The sequence below is a fragment of the Myotis daubentonii genome, chromosome 1, assembly GCF_963259705.1.
Source record: "Myotis daubentonii chromosome 1, mMyoDau2.1, whole genome shotgun sequence".
Taxonomy (NCBI): Eukaryota; Metazoa; Chordata; class Mammalia; order Chiroptera; family Vespertilionidae; genus Myotis; species Myotis daubentonii.
Window position 1 is genome coordinate 108,078,278 of NC_081840.1, and position 17,682 is coordinate 108,095,959.

Genomic DNA, 17,682 nt, shown 5'->3' on the forward strand with positions numbered 1-17,682 from the left:
ACCATGAAGAGTTTGAGAACCCAAGGTCTTAGTCCAAATAAGAGTCAGCTGATTCCAGGCCACACTGAGGATAGGACCATGGCCTGATCACACATCAATCCATCTGCTGCTGCCATTGCTTCTCACTGCCATAAGATATCACTGTTAAACCTGGCCTGGTTATAGCCTGGTCCTGATACCCTTCCTCTCTGCCAGATGCAATAAGGCCACACCCCTACAGAGGTGCTCCCTACTTGGACTGCCAAGGTCTAATTAATAGTGCTCTGCTCTTTCAGTTCCCCTACTCTGCCAAGACGTGTTCTGCCTTCTGGTTGTGGGAGCACTGCACCAGAGTCAGTTTTGGTGTCAATGTCCTGCAGTCAAAACCATGTCCCTCTTCTCTCCCTAGGATCTCCCCTCACTTTAGGTCATGGAGCTTTTCTTACTAAACCTTCACAATGCAGAACCTCTGGTTGGGCTCCCCATCCCTGAATAGTGAGCCTGGCTGCTTTGGTAACCCTCCATGTTTGCCCCACTCAGGGCCCTCAGCAGGGGGTTCCCAGGTGCCCATGATGAAATCTTTTATATTCCAAAGTAATTTTTCTAGCATCTCCCAGCCAAGGAAAGAGGGAACAAATTTTTTTTTAACCCAGATTGAATGTCTAGGAGAGCATCCTCTAGATATCAGTTATTTGTGGATAGGGACCACATCTGACTCATATCAGAGACCAGAGGCTATCCAGGCCTCATAGGGATCACTCTGGTGAGTGTTTAGAAAATAAGAGATGACAGAAAGGAGGGAGAGTGGCATGAGAAGACCTTGTCCTAGGCCCTAGGAACCAACTATGCTTTTCCAGCAAAACTGGTAGATTCACAGGGCTGCCTCCCCTACTCCCCATCTCTCCTCAGGTCAGACTTGTCCTAGGCCAGGAGGAACTGAGGCTGCAGACCCCATCGGAGATGCTGCTGAGTGACTCCATCCTCCACACAGTGGGGCTAATGATATCAGATGGCTGGGCCTCGTTGTCAGTAGATGGGCTCCTCAACACTTCCACCCCAGTCGCAGGGGGGCCTCTGAAGGTCCCCTATGGACTCTTTGTGGGGGGCACTGGAAGCCTGGGCCTGCCCTACTTGAGGGGAACCAGCCGACCTCTGAGGGGTTGCCTCCATGCAGCCACCCTCAATGGCCACAGCCTCCTTCAGCCACTAACCCCAGATGTGCATGAGGGCTGTGCTGAAGAGTTTTCTGCTGGTGATGATGTGGCCCTGGGCTTCTCTGGGCCCCACTCACTGGCAGCCTTCCCTCCTTGGAGCACTCGGAATGAAGGCACCCTAGAGTTTACACTCATCACAAGGAGCCAGCAGGCACCCCTGGCCTTCCAGGCAGGCGGTCAGCGTGGGGACTTCATCTACTTGGATATATTTGAGGGCCACCTGCGAGCTGTGGTCGAGAAAGGCAAGGGCACTGTATTGCTCCACAACAGTGTGCCTGTGGCCGATGGACAGCCCCACGAGGTCAGTGTCCACATGGATTCTCACCAGCTGGAAATCTCCGTGGACCAGTACCCAACACGTACTTCCAACCGTGGGGTCCTCAGCTACCTGGAGCCACGTGGTAGTCTTCTCCTCGGGGGGCTAGATGCAGAGGCCTCTCACCACCTTCAGGAACACCGCCTGGGCCTGGCCACGGGGGTTGTCAGTGTCTCCCTACTGGGCTGCATGGAGGACCTCAGCATCAATGGCCAGAGGTGGGGGCTCCGGGAGGCTTGGCTGACTCGAAACATGGTGGCCGGCTGCAAGCCTGAGGAAGATGAATACGAAGAGGATGCTTATGGCCCCTACGAAGTTTTCTCCACCCTGGCACCTGAAGTTTGGCCAGCCATGGAGCTGCCTGAGCCCTGTGTGCCTGAATCTGGGCTGCCTCCTATCTTTGACAATTTCACCCAACTGCTGACCATCAGCCCCTTGGTAGTGGCCGAGGGTGGCACAGCCTGGCTTGAATGGCGGCATGTGCAACCCACCCTGGACCTGAGAGAGGCTGAACTGCGCAAATCCCAGGTGCTGTTCAGTGTGAGCCGCGGGCCACGCCACGGCAAGCTAGAGCTGGACATTCCGGGTGCGCGGTCTCGGCAAATGTTCACTCTCCTAGATGTGGTGAACCGCAAGGCCCGCTTTGTCCACAATGGCTCTGAGGACACCTCCGACCAGCTGGTGCTGGAGGTGTCAGTGACAGCTCAGGGGCCCGTGCCCTCCTGCCTTCGGAGGGGCCAAACTTACATTCTGCCTGTCCAGATAAACCCTGTCAATGACCCGCCCCGTGTCATCTTCCCACATGGCAGCCTCATGGTGATCCTGGAACACACACAGAAGCCACTGGGGCCCGAGGTTTTCCAGGCCTATGACCCAGACTCCCCCTGCAAGGACCTTACCTTCCAGCTCCTGGCTAGTGGCCCCGTGGAACGCCGAGACATACCCGGGGAGCCAGCAACCGAGTTCTCCTGCCGGGAGCTGGAGGCAGGCAGCCTTGTCTATGTCCACAGCGGCGGGCCTGCCCAGGACCTCATCTTCCGGGTCAGCGATGGGCAGCAGGCCAGCTCCCTGGCCACATTGAAGGTGGTGGCTATCCGGCCAGCCATTCAGATCCGCCACAACACAGGGCTGCGCCTGGCCCAGGGCTCTGCTGCACTGGTCTTGCCCACCAACTTGTCAGTGGAGACAAATGCTGTAGGGCAGGATGTGAGTGTGCTATTCCGAGTCACTGGAGCCCTGCAGTTCGGGGAGCTGCAGAAGCAGGGATCAGGCGGGGCAGAGGGTGCAGAATGGTGGGCCACACAGGCCTTTCACCAGCGGGATGTGGAACAGGGCCGCGTGAGGTACCTAAGCACTGACCCACAGCACCATGCTGAAGACATGGTAGAGAAACTGACCCTGGAGGTGCAGGTGGGTCAGGAGACCCTAAGCAATCTGTCCTTCCCTGTGACAGTCCAGAGAGCCACCGTGTGGCTGCTGCGGCTGGAGCCACTGCACACTCAGAACACCCGGCAGGAGGCCCTTACCACAGCCCACTTGGAGGCCACCATAGAGGAGGCAGGCCTGAGCCCCACCACTTTTCACTATGAAGTGGTTCAGGCCCCCAGGAAAGGAAATCTGCGACTCCAGGGCATGCGGCTATCAGAAGGTCAGGGTTTCACCCAAGATGACCTGCAAGCTGGTAGGGTGACCTATGGGGCCACAGCACGTGCCTCAGAGGTGGTCGAGGATGTCTTCCATTTCCGTGTCACAGCTCCGCCACACTTCTCCCCTCTCTACACCTTCCCCATCCATATTGGTGGTGACCCAGATGCTCCTGTCCTCACCAATGTTCTCCTCTCAGTCCCTGAAGGTGGTGAGGCTATCCTCTCCGCTGACCACCTCTTCATCAAGAGTCTCAACAGTGCCAACTATCTCTATGAGGTCATGGAGTGGCCCCGCCATGGGAGGTTGGCATGGCAAGGGACACAAGACAAGACCATCATGGTGACATCCTTTACTAATGAGGACCTACTGCATGGCCGGCTGGTGTACCAGCATGATGACTCTGAGACCACAGAAGATGACATTCCATTTGTAGCTACCCGCCAGGGGGAGGGCAGCGGTGGCATGGCCTGGGAGGAGGTACGTGGTGTCTTCCGAGTGGCCATCCAGCCCGTGAATGACCACGCCCCCATGCAGACCATCAGCCGCATCTTCCATGTAGCCCGGGGTGGGCAGCGACTACTCACTACAGATGACGTGGCCTTTAGCGATGCCGACTCTGGCTTTACTGATGCCCAACTGGTGCTGACCCGCAAGGACCTCCTCTTTGGCAGTATTGTGGCTGTGGATGACCCCATGCAGCCCATCTACCGCTTTACTCAGGAGGACCTCAGGAAGAAGCGAGTACTATTCGTGCACTCCGGGGCTGACCGCGGCTGGATCCAGCTACAGGTGTCTGATGGGCAGCACCAGGCCACCACACTGCTTGAAGTGCAGGCTTCAGAGCCCTACCTCCGTGTGGCCAATGACTCTAGCCTCGTGGTCCCTCAAGGAGGCCAGGGCACCATTGACACAGCTGTACTCCACCTGGACACCAACCTAGACATCCGCAGTGGGGATGAGGTTCACTATCATGTCACAGCTGGCCCACACTGGGGGCAGCTGCTCCGGGCAGGCCAGCCAGCCACAGCCTTCTTTCAGCAGGATCTGCTGAATGGGGCCGTTCTCTATAGCCACAATGGCAGCCTCAGCCCCCATGACACCCTGGCCTTGTCTGTGGATGCAGGACCTATGCACACGGAGGCCACCCTACAAGTGACCATAGCCCTAGAAGGGCCACTGGCCCCACTGCACCTGGTCCAGCACAAGAAGATCTATGTCTTCCAGGGAGAGGCGACTAAGATCAGAAAGGATCAGCTGGAGGTAAGGGCTGGGGGATGAGCAGCATATGGGCCTTCATGCTGTGTGTGCTTGGATGTTTCCGGTATGCCTGTGGTGGCTTCTGGGTCAGGTGTATGTACATGCCTTGGGTATGCTCCTGTTCACATGCATGTTGTGTGCCCAAGAGTTTCTGAGGAATTTGTTGTACATAAAGCTACCTGTGCATTGTGTGTACCTCCATATGTGTACATGCTGTGGTTAACGATGCATGTTTCTGGGCCCCTCCCAGGCCACAAAATCTCTGAAGCCTAAGAATTGAGCCTAAGAATCTGTATTCTAGTAACAATAAGTTCTCTGGAGGGTTTTCTTAGACACAAACTTTGAGGACTACAGACCTTGGAGACAGGCTTAGCTGGTCCTCAGGCTCCCATGTCCTCAGCTCTTTTCCTAGACTTCAGACTAGGACTCATGGTCTGAAGAGAGCTGCTGAACCCCCAGGAACCTCACAGAGCAACCACAGGCCTCCCAGCAAGCCCACTGACTTGCTTTGTGATCTTAGCCAGTCTCTTGCCCTTTCTGGACCTTATTCTCCTACACTGTCAATTTCTGAACCCCTGGTGGTTCTGGCTGTCTGGGCTTTTGTCAGAATGTGACTATATATATCTGGCATCAGGCTGTCTTTGCTCTGGAGGAGGCAGCATTTCAGCCAGGCTTTGAAGAGTCTGGGATTTCAATTAGCAGGAAATGGGGGGAACCATATTACAGGCCCAGGCAAAGGCACAGAATCAGGAATGTGAACTTGGGGGTGGACAATCAGGTGAGGGAGCATCCAGAAGCCCTGGATCTAGACAGGGTCTGCAAGTCCCACGGAACCTATAGTGTCTTAGCGTCTGTGCCTCAAGAAGGATGGGGCGCTCTCTGGTGGTGAGAAGTGACAATAGTGGAGGCGGGGCAGCGTGTGTGTGTGTGTGTGTGTGTGTGTGTGTGTGTGTGTGTGTGTGTATGTGTGTACACACGTGTGGGATGATTGTGTGTCCCTAGTCACACGTCAGTATTTAGTAAAATTATATGTCTATGTCACTGAATCTGAGGATGTGAGATTGTGTACATCTCAGGGAGTGTGTCTCAGAGGTCATGACGGCCTCCCCTACGCCTGTGGTGAGTCCCTGTGACCCTCTGTTAAACAGGCAGCCCAGGAGACAGTGCCACCTGCAGAGATTGTGTTCTCAGTGAAGACCCCCCCAAGCGCTGGCTACCTGGTGATGTTGTCTCATGCCACCCCTGCAGCCGAGCCACCCATCTTGGACCCCGTGCAGAGCTTCTCTCAGGACGCCGTGGATGCAGGCAGGGTCCTATACCTGCATTCCCGCCCTGAGTTCTGGAGTGATACCTTCTCCCTGGATGTGGCCTCAGGCCTGGGTGCTCCCCTCGAGGGTATCCACATGGAGCTGGAGGTGCTGCCCACCACCATCCCACTGGAGGCACAGAACTTCAGTGTCCCTGAGGGTGGCACCTGCACCCTGGCCCCTCCGCTGCTCCGCATCACTGGGCCCTACTTCCCCATGCTGCCAGGCCTTGTCCTGCAGGTGTTAGAGTCACCCCGGCACGGGGCTCTGCGGAGAGAAGACGACCCTCAAAACAGGACCCTCAGCACCTTCTCCTGGAGAGAGGTATGCTGTCAGGGAGGTCCCAGGGGTAGAGTCCAGTTCTGGGGGCAGAGTGAGGGAGCCTAGGGGTGCCCAGTCTGGGGGTGTGTGAAGAGAGGAGGCATGGAGCCCACCTTTACAGAGCATGTTTGCTTCAGATGCCTTACCTCATTCCTTCTTCACCAGGTAGATAGAAATGACGATCCCATTTCCTTCACTCCTTCATTCCTTTACTCGGGGAGAAAGGGCTGTCTCCACCTGCAGAAACTGAAGTGCTAAGGGACTCAGTCTCCTCCCCCATCTGAGGGCAGGGCATGAAGGGTACTGAGCCTGACCTCCAGCCTGGGCCGACCTGCAGGTGAAAGAACAGCTGATCCACTATGTTCATGATGGGAGCGAGACACGGACAGACAGCTTCATCCTAGTGGCTAATGCCTCAGAGATGGACCGCCAGAGCCATCCGGTATCCTTTGCCATCACCATCCTGCCTGTCAACGACCAACCCCCTGTCCTCACCACAAACACAGGCCTGCAGGTGAGAGCATTCTAGAACCATCTCCCACCCCCACCCCCTCCTGGAGAAAGGCCCAACATACAGCTTCCCCCTCTCTGAGCCTCAGTTTCCTCCTCCTTATAATAGAGACAATGTCACGTGCCTCACTAGGTTGTTGGGAAGAGGGAAGAGCTATTGCGCTGAAAACAGAACACAGGTGTGAGGTTTTCTTCTTGGACACTTATAAGTACAGGAGGCAACCTTGTGAATGGCCACACTTGGCACTGCTCTTTCCTGGGCTCACTCTCAACAGAAGGGTTTTTCTATGGCTTAGGACCAGAATTCCTGAAGAAAGTTCTTTCAAGCCCTTAAGGGTGGACTCCAGGTGAGGAGCCATTAAGCTCCCCACTTCCACCCCCAGCAAGTAAATCTCACAGCTTGGCTCCCCAAGTCCCTGCCCCCACATGGGGCACAACAGTGGTGCCCCCATTCAGCAGAGGTGGAAGCTGAAGCCCAGACAGGTGACAAAACTTCTCTACGGTCTCAAAACTAGTTATTGGTGGAACAGGAAGGGTGTGGCTTCACCCACCAAGACAACGATGGACAGGGTGTGGACTCCAGGTCAGCAGAAGACATGGGAGGCTTCGAAAGAGGGCTGACAGGCTGTCTGTGACATGAGCACTGGGCATTTTTGTGATATAGGATGTGCTACTGCTCAGTGGTAGGGAGACCAGCAAAAGGTAGGGTATAGGCTAAGAGCTGTCACTCTACCCCACCCCCTGTCCCCCACCCCTCACCCCCAGGGAATAGTCAGGTGGTACTGTGTGGAAGCTCAGCCACCAGGTGGTGCTGTCCACTGTGTTCATGCCAGGAGCCTTCAACCATAGTTGTCTTCCTTCTAGAGCTCTGGCAGGGGTCAGCTGGGGCTGGGAGAGAGAGTCCAGGCATCCCAGAGACCTTAGTTCTCCAGGTTTGGAAGCCCCTCCCCAATACTGCTCACAAGTTGTTGACACAGCAGGGCATGTAACAGGACTCTGGGAATGGTATCCTGCCCTGCTGGCAGGTAGGAGGGCTGAGGGAGGTTCCCCTTCACTCTGAGCATAGGGAGGGGCAGTCCGCATCCAGGCAGGCCTCACCCACCCACTGAGGCTTGTGACTGCCCTATTCCCAGTGCTGCTTCAGTGCTTCAGGGTGGTGGACAACCATCAGCCTCTCCAGCTGTCCCTGCCTCCCATCCCCTCCCTCTTCTGGAAGGGGAGCCCATTTCTAAGTATCCTGGGCAGGCGAAATTACTGTTCCCAGCCCCTGCTTCCCAGACTCACTGCCCTGCCAGTGAGACAACCAGATTAAGCAGTGCTGTTGGCCAGGCTTGGAGGGTTCTGGAGGTGAGAAGCCTGTGAGAGTGAGAGCTGGAAGCTTCCCGACGTAGAGGGACATGAGCTGTCCTTGAGGGACAGTCAGGATTAGGGCAGATGGGAGCAGGGAGCCTGGGCCTGGGGTCCCTAGGGTAACAGAGAAAGGTGAATAGGGTGGGACCCTTTGTGCAGACAAGCCCAGAATGGCCATTGGTGGGGGCAGAACCTTCACAGGCCTGTGTCCCCAGATGTGGGAGGGGGGCACTGTGCCCATCCCTGTGGCAGCCCTTAAGGGCACAGACGGCGACTCAGAGCCCGAGGACCTGGTCTACACCATCGAGCAGCCCAGCAATGGACGAGTAGTGCTCCAGGCAACACTGGGCACCGAGGCCCACAACTTCACACAGGCCCAGCTGGACAGTGGGCTTGTGCTGTTCTCACACAGAGGTGGGTGCTGAGATGTGGGGACACCCTGAGGAGAGGGTACCAGCATGGGCCAGTGATACCCAATTCCACATCTGCCCTCAGGAGCCCTGGATGGAGGCTTCCGCTTCAGCCTCTCTGATGGCAAGCACACTTCCCCTGGACACTTCTTCCACGTGATGGCCCAGAAGCAGCCACTCCTTTCACTGGAGGGCAGCCGAACACTAACTGTCTGCCCAGGTGGGTCTGTCAAGTATGGGTGGCACACCAGGGTCATGCTGCCTCTCCAGAAGTCACAGGCCTTGCCTGGCCCCTGGTCTGAGTCTGACAGGCCCTTTTTGCCTCTCATAGGATCTGTACAGCCACTTAGCAGCCAGAACCTGAGAGCCACCTCCAGCACAGGCACCGACCCTCACCATCTGCTCTATTGGGTGGTACAGGGCCCCCAGCTTGGCCGGCTATTCCACACCCAGCACGGCAGCACTGAGGAGGCCCTGATGAACTTCACTCAGGCTGAGGTAAGGCCTCAACTCTCTACAGCCACATCTTAGGTGGCCCACTCTGCCATGGACACACATGGATATGGGTACCAGATCCAGCATAGTTGGCAGCACACTCCCTGAACCTCTTATGACCCAGGCCATGCATGCCTTGCTCTCCAGGAGCCACTAGGCCCTTAAGGCAAATGGGACTTAGTGTTCCATGGTGAGAGAGAAGGATGCAGGAGGTCAAGGAGCTCAGAACAGGGATCAGGTCCTGGGACTTGGCTTCCAGAAGGAAAATGAAGTTGAACCCTAGGAGCTAGAAAGTGTGCACTGGTTGGGGGACATTAGTACACCCCAGTGGCTGGTGAGGGGCATTGTTTGGTTCAGGGGATGGAGTTTGAGATGAAGGCAGCCCTGAATGGAGGCTTCCCCTGGACAATTTGGGCCTGTGGACAGATGTATGAGCTTGGGTCTCAGGTCAGGAGCCAGCAAGAAGCAGAGTGGGTCCTGGGAGCACATGAGTGGACAGAAGGCAGCTGAGTAGGTCCAGTGGGGAGTGGAGCTGCCATCTGTCCATCACTGCAGTTTCAGGGCTTGACTGTCCTAAAACACAGCAGAGGCTAACAGTAAACATTCAGACTACAGGGCTGCTGGGATCACAGAGCTCTGTGCTAACAGTACCAGTACCAGCAGCCATCACTTAACACCCCTTCTATGTGCAAGAGGTGCCAGGGCAGCCTTGGTTCTCCCAAAGACAGAGCAGGTAGGGAGCTTTTAGGCCTCAGGAAAGGAGAGCTTTAATGGTAGTGGGAAAGGTTTCTTGGGTCTCTCATATCAACATCCACTAGGCCTGGGTTCTTGGTTCTCTTGGAGCCCTGGCTTCTGCTATGGCCCTCTTCCTGCCCCTCCCTATAATGAAATATTCAGTAGACTGGAGGCTGCAACAGCTGTGCACCTGAGTCCCTGGGATCCTTTATCATCAGATGCCCAGGAAGTGGGAGGGAATAGACTAGGCCTCCTGAGCCCTGCCCCCACCCTACAGTGCTTCTCCCCACATCCCAGTAATCTGAAGGACCAGGTTGAACAGTCAACAAGGGGTGAGCTGGCAGTGCCATGCAGAGAAGCATGGCAGAGACCCATCTGCCTTTGAGGAAGGGGGCTGAGGAAGACTTGGTGATATCTGACATCCACCACTGCCCCACAATACTCTGAGCTGGGTGGGTCAGGGAACAGGTGTCCCCATCTTGCATATAAGAAATCTAAAGGTCACAGAGGTCAGGTGAAACATCAGAGCATGTGGCTAGTAAGAAGCAAAGCCAGGATTGTGCCTTCTGACTGTTAGTCCAAGGTTTCTTTCCCTAGAGGACATTGCTTGCTCCCAGAGCTTGGGGACCCTCTCCACTCTGCTTGTGATTTGCCCCACCCTCAAGCAGACCCCTCCCACCCATGATGTTCCTGTGCCCAGGCATTCAGCCTCCCACCCTCACTCCCAGGGGTCTTCATTTCCTTCCTGCCCACCCTTCAGCCTAGGCCAAAGGTCACACCTGGCTGTCCTTGCAGGCCACATCTGGTCAACAGCCTGCACAATGTATTCAATATTTTTTTAATTAATGGTCAACGTACAACCTTTAGAAAATTTCAATTAAAGAAAGCTAATTTCCAGTTTTATAAAAGGCCTGTGTTCCCTCTTACAGCAATCAGATGAGAAGCAACCACCCTTTTAATTAGGCTGTGCTCCCCAGTCATCACAACCCTTCTCTCCTAAAGTCTTCCACACCAATCAGTTTCCATGTTGCTATTGCACAAGTCCTTTTCTTCTGAGTGAATGAAAATAGTTCTGTGTCTTCTAAAAGGAGAAAACAAAAGATAAGCCAAGAGAACACATTAGGATCAGAAGGGGAGAGGAACTTCTTTATGGAAATGAAGAATATACCTGGTGTTTAACATGCAGACAGTCCTAGCAAGCAGCAGGTTGGCTGGACTGGACTTGCTAAAGAAGGGTGGTCATAGGTGAAGTCGAAAGAGTAATGGGGTCACAATGGGGTCTCTTTAGTCAAATGATAAGCTATTGCACAATCTGAGCAAGAGTGACATGATCTTACTTTTTAAAAGCTCACTCTGGTTTTGTATTAAGAATAAATTGTAGGAGGAGGGGAGCAGGGGCCAAAGCAGGCCATAGTTAGGAGAGCTATCACCATAATCCAGGCCACAGATGATGGGGTGTGGGAAGAGGAGGGAAGTCAGGGATGATGCCGGAGTTTGGCCTGAGCCATTAGAAAAACAGAGCTGCTATCTTCTGCATTGGGAAGATAGAAAGGGGGGCAGGCCAGGAGTCTGCATGGTGCATGCAGAGTTTGAGATATCCACTATACATCCCCAAGAAGCTGCCAAGGACACAGGTAGATATGAGAGGCTGGGGTTCCAGAGAGAGCAGTCTGAGTGGGAGGTATACATAAGCGGATCACCACATAGCTGGCATTGAGGACTAAATGAGAGCAAGTTGGGCTTGCCTGTAGATGGAGAAGAATCTCAAGGCCAAATCATAGATGTTGGGAAGAACAGGAGGGACCAAAAGAGTCTGTGAAAAAGCAACTACTGAGGTAGGAAGAAAACAAAGACAGAGGGCCATCCTGGAGAAAGTTGCATTAGGAAGGGATGCTCACATATGACATCCAAGGCAAGATGAGGCCTGACAACCCACCATTAGATCTAACAACACGGAGGCCACTGGTGCCCCTGGCCAGAATAGGAGCAAAGCCTGGGTGGAGTACACTTAGGACATCATGGGGGGAGTGTGGGCTATTTTTTATTTTTTTAAAAAATATATTTTTATTGATTTCAGAGAGGAAGGGAAAGGAAAAAAGAGATAGAAACATCAATGATGGGAAAGAATCATTGATTGGCTGCCTCCAGTAGGTCCCCTACTGGGGATCAAGCCCGCAACCCAGGCATGTGTCCTGACCATGAATTGAACATGACCTCCTGGTTCATAGGTCTACACTCAACCACTGAGCCATGCCAGCTGGGCAGTGTAAGCTACTCTTTTTGCAGTTTGCTACAAAGAACAACAAGGGGAAGGTGGCAAATGTTTGTGGGAAAAATGAAGTCAAGTTTTTTCTTTAAGGTGGAAGAAAGAATAATATGGCTGCATAATGATGGGAATGATCCATTTGGGGCAAAATTGACACCATATGAAAAAAAAGGGAGATGGTAAGAGGTGTACTCAGTAGGCCAGAGGGGCAAGGATCAGTGCAAAAGAGGAAAGACCTCTGTTGAGAGAGAAATAAGGTAGAATATTGCTTTCCCCAGAGGCTCAGAGATTTGCCCAAGGTGGCAAAGCCTGGGTCTGCCATATGACTGCCTAGTGGTAGCCCCTGAGACAGTGAGAGTGCACATTACAGACACCTCTGGGAGGTGCACATTACAGGCACAACTGGGAGAGCCTAGAATAAGGCTAGGAGGCTATCACTATAATCCAGGGATGGTCTGAGGGAGATGCCAGCCTGGGAGGGAGCTGCTGGGCACAGAGGCTGGACCTGCCTTGTTCCAACGGTGGTGGTCTCCCACAGGTGTATGCCGGGAATGTTCTATATGAGCACAAGATGCCTGCTGAGCCCTTCTGGGAGGCCCATGACACTCTGAAGCTCCGTCTGGCCTCACCTCCTGCTCCTGATGTAGACACCACCCTTGCTGTGGCTGTATCTTTTGAGGCTGCCTGTCCCCAGCGCCCCAGCCGTCTCTGGAGGAACAAAGGTGAACAGTATGATAGGCTGGCAAAGTTAGGAGGACACTAGGAGAGGCCCAGAGAGGAGTGGACTAAAGACCAGGGTCAACCCCCAGGACCTGGGATGTTATAGAGAGGGTGGGCAGATAGAGAGGCTTTGAGGTCAGAGGGGAGACATGGTCCTTGTTCCTCCTGAGAACTCTGAACCCCATCCTGGGATACCTGGTCTGAGGGGGGAGGCAAATCTTGCCTTGGGGGCCCCAGCTGAAGGTCCATGGCTCTTACCTGCGTGGACTGAACCTTAATAGCCTGTGTTTTACCTGCAGGTCTCTGGGTCTCTGAAGGCCAGCGAGCCAAAATTACCAGGGCTGCCCTTGACGCCTCCAACCTCCTGGCCAGTGTTTTGTCATCCCAGCGCCCAGAGCACGATGTGCTGTTCCAGGTCACACAGTTCCCTGCCTGGGGCCAGCTGCTGCTGTCTGAGGAGCCCCTCCATGCTGGGCAGCCCCACTTCCTACAGTCCCAGCTGGCCTCAGGGCAGCTGGTGTATGCCCATGGTGGTGGGGGCACTCAGCCAGATGGCTTCCGCTTTCATGCCCACCTCCAGGGGATGTCAGGGGCCCCCTTGGCAGGACCCCAAACCTCAGAGGCCTTCACCATCACGGTGCGAGATGTGAATGAGCGGCCACCTCTGCCACAGGCCTCCATTCCACTCCGGCTCACCCGCGGCTCCCGCGCCTCAATCTCCAGGGCCCAGCTGAGTGTGGTGGACCCAGACTCAGCTCCCGAGGAGATCGAGTTCAAGGTGCAACGAGCACCCGGCAATGGCTTCCTGAGCCTGGCAGGGGCCAGTGCGGGTCCTGTGAGGCACTTCACCCAGGGCGATGTGGATGCAGGGCGGCTAGCCTTCGTGGCCAATGGGAGCAGTGTGGCAGGCATCTTCCAGCTGAGCGTGTCTGATGGGGCCAGTCCACCTCTGTCCATGTCCTTGGCCGTGGATGTCTTGCCATCGACAATTGAGGTGCAGCTACAGGCACCCCTAGAGGTGCCCCAAGCCTTAGGGCACTCCTCACTGAGCCGGCAGCAGCTCCGGGTGGTTTCAGATCAGGAGGAGCCAGACGCTACATACCACCTCACCCAGGGGCCTCAGCATGGGCATCTCCTGGTGGGAGGGCAGCCAGCCACAGCCTTCAGCCAGGTCCAGGTAGACCAGGGTGAGGTGGTCTTTGCTTTCACCAACTTCTCCTCCTCTCACGACCACTTCAATGTCCTGGCACTGGCCAGAGGTGCCAATACATCAGCCACAGTGAATGTCACTGTGAGGGCTCTGCTGCATGTGTGGGCAGGTGGGCCGTGGCCCCAGGGTGCCACCCTACGCCTGGACTCCACCATCCTAGATGCAGGTGAGTTGGCCAACCACACAGGCAGTGTACCCTGTTTCCGGCTCCTGGTAGGACCCCGGCATGGCCGTGTGGTCCGTATGCCCAGGGACGGCCAACCTGTGGAGCAGTTTACACAGCAGGACCTTGAGGATGGAAGGCTTGGGCTGGAGATAGGCAGGCCAGAGAGTAGGTCCCCTGGCCCCGCAAGTGACAGTCTCACTCTTGAGCTGTGGGCAAGAGGTGTCCCACCTGCTGTGGCCTCGCTGGACTTTGCCACTGAGCCTTACAATGCGGCCCAGTCCTACAGCGTGGCCCTGCTCAGTCTCCCTGAGGCTGCTCAGACAGAAGCAGGGAGGCCAGAGAGCAGCCCTCCAGCTGGTGAGCCACGGCCAACAGCCTCCAGCCCCGTGCCACCTGTGGCCAGAGGGGGCTTCCTGGGCTTCCTCGAGGACAACATGTTCAGTGTCATCATCCCCGTGTGCCTGGTCCTCCTGCTCCTGGCACTCATCTTGCCCCTGCTCTTCTATCTCCGGAAACGCAATAAGACAGGCAAACACCACGTCCAGGTGCTGACAGCCAAGCCCCGCAATGGCCTGGCCCGAGACGGAGACACGGAGACCTTCCGCAAGATGGAGCCTGGCCAGACCATCCCACTCACAGCTGTGCCTGGCCAGAGGCCCCCACTAGGGGGCCATCAGGACCCAGAGCTTCTGCAGTTCTGCAGGACATCCAACCCTGCCCTCAAAAATGGCCAGTACTGGGTATAAGGATTGTCCTTGGCCCAGACGCTGACAGGCCAGGGACAGGCTTGCTCAGGCCTAGGCCCCATTGCTCCCATGCCCTGGTACTGTCTGAGTGTCCACAGAGCCAGAAAGACCTGAGGACACCAGGGATGGAGGGTGCTGGGAGGAAGTTTCAGGGGTCTGGGACAGAGTGGAGTCAGAAACTGGGATCTCCCCAGCTCACTCCATGCCTGGAGAACTACAAGGGGCCAAGGACAGAGGCAGGTTTGGGAGGTCAGTCCCCTGCCCTGGAGCTAGTTTAGGACCTAAACCTTAGGCTATCAAAACCAGAGCAACCTCCTACATGTGTCAGGACTCTGGGTACTGGGTCTGTGACCTTGGGTGAGTCACCCCTAACCTTCTTAAGAGCAAGGCAAAGAAAGGAAAGGGAGGGGCAGGCAGGGTTCCTAGGTGGTCCCTCCAAGTCAGGCCTCCCCTTGTCTCTGCCCCAGGGTTGAGAGAAAAATGTTTCCCACTGGTCTTTTAGGGAAATGGTATTCCCTGGAGCGGAGGAAGAGAGAGTCCCTCCACCCTCTGGAAAGCAGAAGCCAATAGAATATGTTCAGAGTGCAAGGTGGGCGGGTTGCTCTGGGGATGGGTTTATTTAAGGGATATTGCAAGGAAAGTATTTAACGTGCTAAGCTAGCCCAGATTGATGGAGTCCCTGGCCATGTGGGATGGAGGAGGGTCTGGGGCCAATTCATTTCCACCTGCATGGGATGAGGGCTAAGCAAGCATGCATGTGTGGCCCTGAAACAGGTTGGGCTGGGGAGCATGCAGGGTCTGAGGCCATGGGCACTGTAATGCCTGTGATCCCCTGAGGACTAGAGGGCAGGCAGTTTGGGACACTCGGCTCCATGGGGCCTAGATAAACGGTGCTTCAGAGGTTCTAGACCAGTGATGGCAAACCTATGACACGCGTGTCAGAGGTGACACGCGAACTCATTTTTTTGGTTGATTTTTCTTTGCTAAATGGCATTTAAATATATAAAATAAATATCAAAAATCAAGTCTTTGTTTTACTATGGTTGCAAATATCAAAAAATTTCTATATGTGACACGGCACCAGAGTTAAGTTAGGGTTTTTCAAAATGCTGACATGCCAAGCTCAAAAGGTTCACCATCACTGTTCTAGACAGCTGTGTGTTGTTTGTCTGACTGTGCACTGGGCCTTTGTCCACATCAGCCCGCACTCCCCTGGTCCCCAAGCCAGCAGGGTGGCCAAGGCCACAGGAGCCCTGAACCTCCCCCTCCTGGGACCTTCCAGATCTCTGCTTCTTCTGTGGGATGGGACCAAAGCCCTTTTGTTTAGTACACGTAGGCTAGGCTCTCTCCAAAGAGCTTAAAGCAAAAAAGGAAACCAAGAGATAGTCAGTGCCCAGACCTAGATGTCTTACTCTGAGTTTTGGCTTCCACAGACCTATCCCTCTCCACCCACCTCTCAAGAGGTTAGAGCACCAAAGGGGAGGAGAGTAAGGGAGACATGAGGACCCCAAGGCTGGGCCCTGGTGGTGATGGGAAAGCTGAGACACAACCACCTTAGACACCTGCTCTCAGCTCCATGGAGATATTCATAAGGAAGATTTCTACTGGCCTCTAACCTTCCAACAAGAGGATCAAGGGTGCTCCTCAAAAGCTGAGTAAGCAGCAAGGATTCTGCAAGCTATTTCTGTGTGCGGCCCACGGGGTTGTCATTTGGTTAGGGGTGGGTTAGAGACACGGGGTCTCAAGAAGGCCCCTAATGAGTTCCTGAGGAGCCACCACCCTCTGGTCCTTTCCCTTTGGAGGGTCTCCCAGAATTGGGGGAAATGGAGACAGATTCTGGGCCCCAGGCGATACCCCAGGTTAATGTCCTCAGAAGAAGCATGAGAGGTGTCTGAGCTCTGGAGTAGCGGGGAAGAGGCCTGAGCACAGCCAGATTGGGAGTAGAGAGCCCCAACCAGCCTTTGGAAGCTGACCTGTGTTTGAGTCACCTCTTCCCTGTGCCTCAACATCTGTAACATCTAAACCAGAAACAAGACAAGAGAGGAGATCCCGTTCTCCTCACTAGCTGCCCCTGGACCACCCCTCCTTCTAATGCCTTTATATCCAGCCACCTAGATCCTCTTCACTCTCTCAGAAGGCCCAGCCAGCTCTTGTTGCCACAGGGAAAAGCTTGTCCTATAGGATAGCCAGGACCCATAGGTGAAGACCCCCACAGAGATCCCTTCATACCCAGAGCTCTAATCCTGGTCTGACTTTCCGGTTTCTTCAGCACCCTCCAGGCCAGCCTCATGCAGGGCCCTGCCAAGGGTGTCTCTATGCCACACCCCATGTTTTGCTCTGCTTCTCCCAGAAACCCAGGGCTGGATCCTCAGGGCCCTGATATCTGGGGCCAGCCTCCACCCAGAGCAAGCAATTTCCCTGGAACTGTAAGCCGAGACAAGGTGACAGACTCTCCAGGCAGGATCTGGCCTCAGCTTGAATTTCCCCAGAGGATTGACCAAACCCTCTCTGTTACAGGCCAGCCTGACCTGCCCCCAGTGTCTACTCTGGCTCTTCTAAGCCTCTGCTGGACAGTGGGCTGGCACCAGGGGAATAGTGTGAGCAACTATGCCAGGATCTTGCAGATTTCAGATATGCCCCTGAGGCTTAAGGGGATTGCTATCCACTTTACAAAATAATCCACCATTTCCTGTTAAGGAGCCAGCTCCTCCCAGGCATTGAGGATAGAAGCCAACCTGTATATAAGTGATCAGGAATGTCTGGGAGCTTCTGACCCTCTTTCTCATACATACATACACATACACACACACACACACACACACACACACACACACACACACACTGTGCACTTATACAAACAGCTGTGCATCTTCAGATCTTCAGACACACAGTACAGAGATAAATAGCTGCCTACATAATACATGCATACACACACAAACTGGAGATTTATGCTCTTGTGGCCTTCCCACAATCCCAGGAGCTGGCCACAATGAGCCAAGGACCAAGATGCCTTGCTCATCCAGAGACCCAAGT

The 17,682-nt window shown here is 54.8% G+C and overlaps 1 protein-coding gene across 2 annotated transcripts in view; it reads left to right on the forward strand.

Annotated features, from left to right (window-relative positions):
• CSPG4 (chondroitin sulfate proteoglycan 4) overlaps positions 1–17,482 on the forward strand; it is a 38,039-nt gene extending 20,557 nt beyond the window's left edge. For both annotated transcript variants that reach the window (XM_059656212.1, XM_059656215.1), the window contains 8 exons: positions 889–4,416; positions 5,562–6,044; positions 6,379–6,555; positions 8,117–8,315; positions 8,397–8,531; positions 8,643–8,809; positions 12,346–12,529; positions 12,827–17,482. In XM_059656212.1, the coding sequence (XP_059512195.1) occupies positions 889–4,416; positions 5,562–6,044; positions 6,379–6,555; positions 8,117–8,315; positions 8,397–8,531; positions 8,643–8,809; positions 12,346–12,529; positions 12,827–14,649 (6,696 nt within the window). In that variant the 3' untranslated portion in view covers positions 14,650–17,482. The remainder of the gene's footprint in view (positions 1–888; positions 4,417–5,561; positions 6,045–6,378; positions 6,556–8,116; positions 8,316–8,396; positions 8,532–8,642; positions 8,810–12,345; positions 12,530–12,826) is intronic.
• The last annotated feature ends 200 nt before the right edge of the window (positions 17,483–17,682 follow it).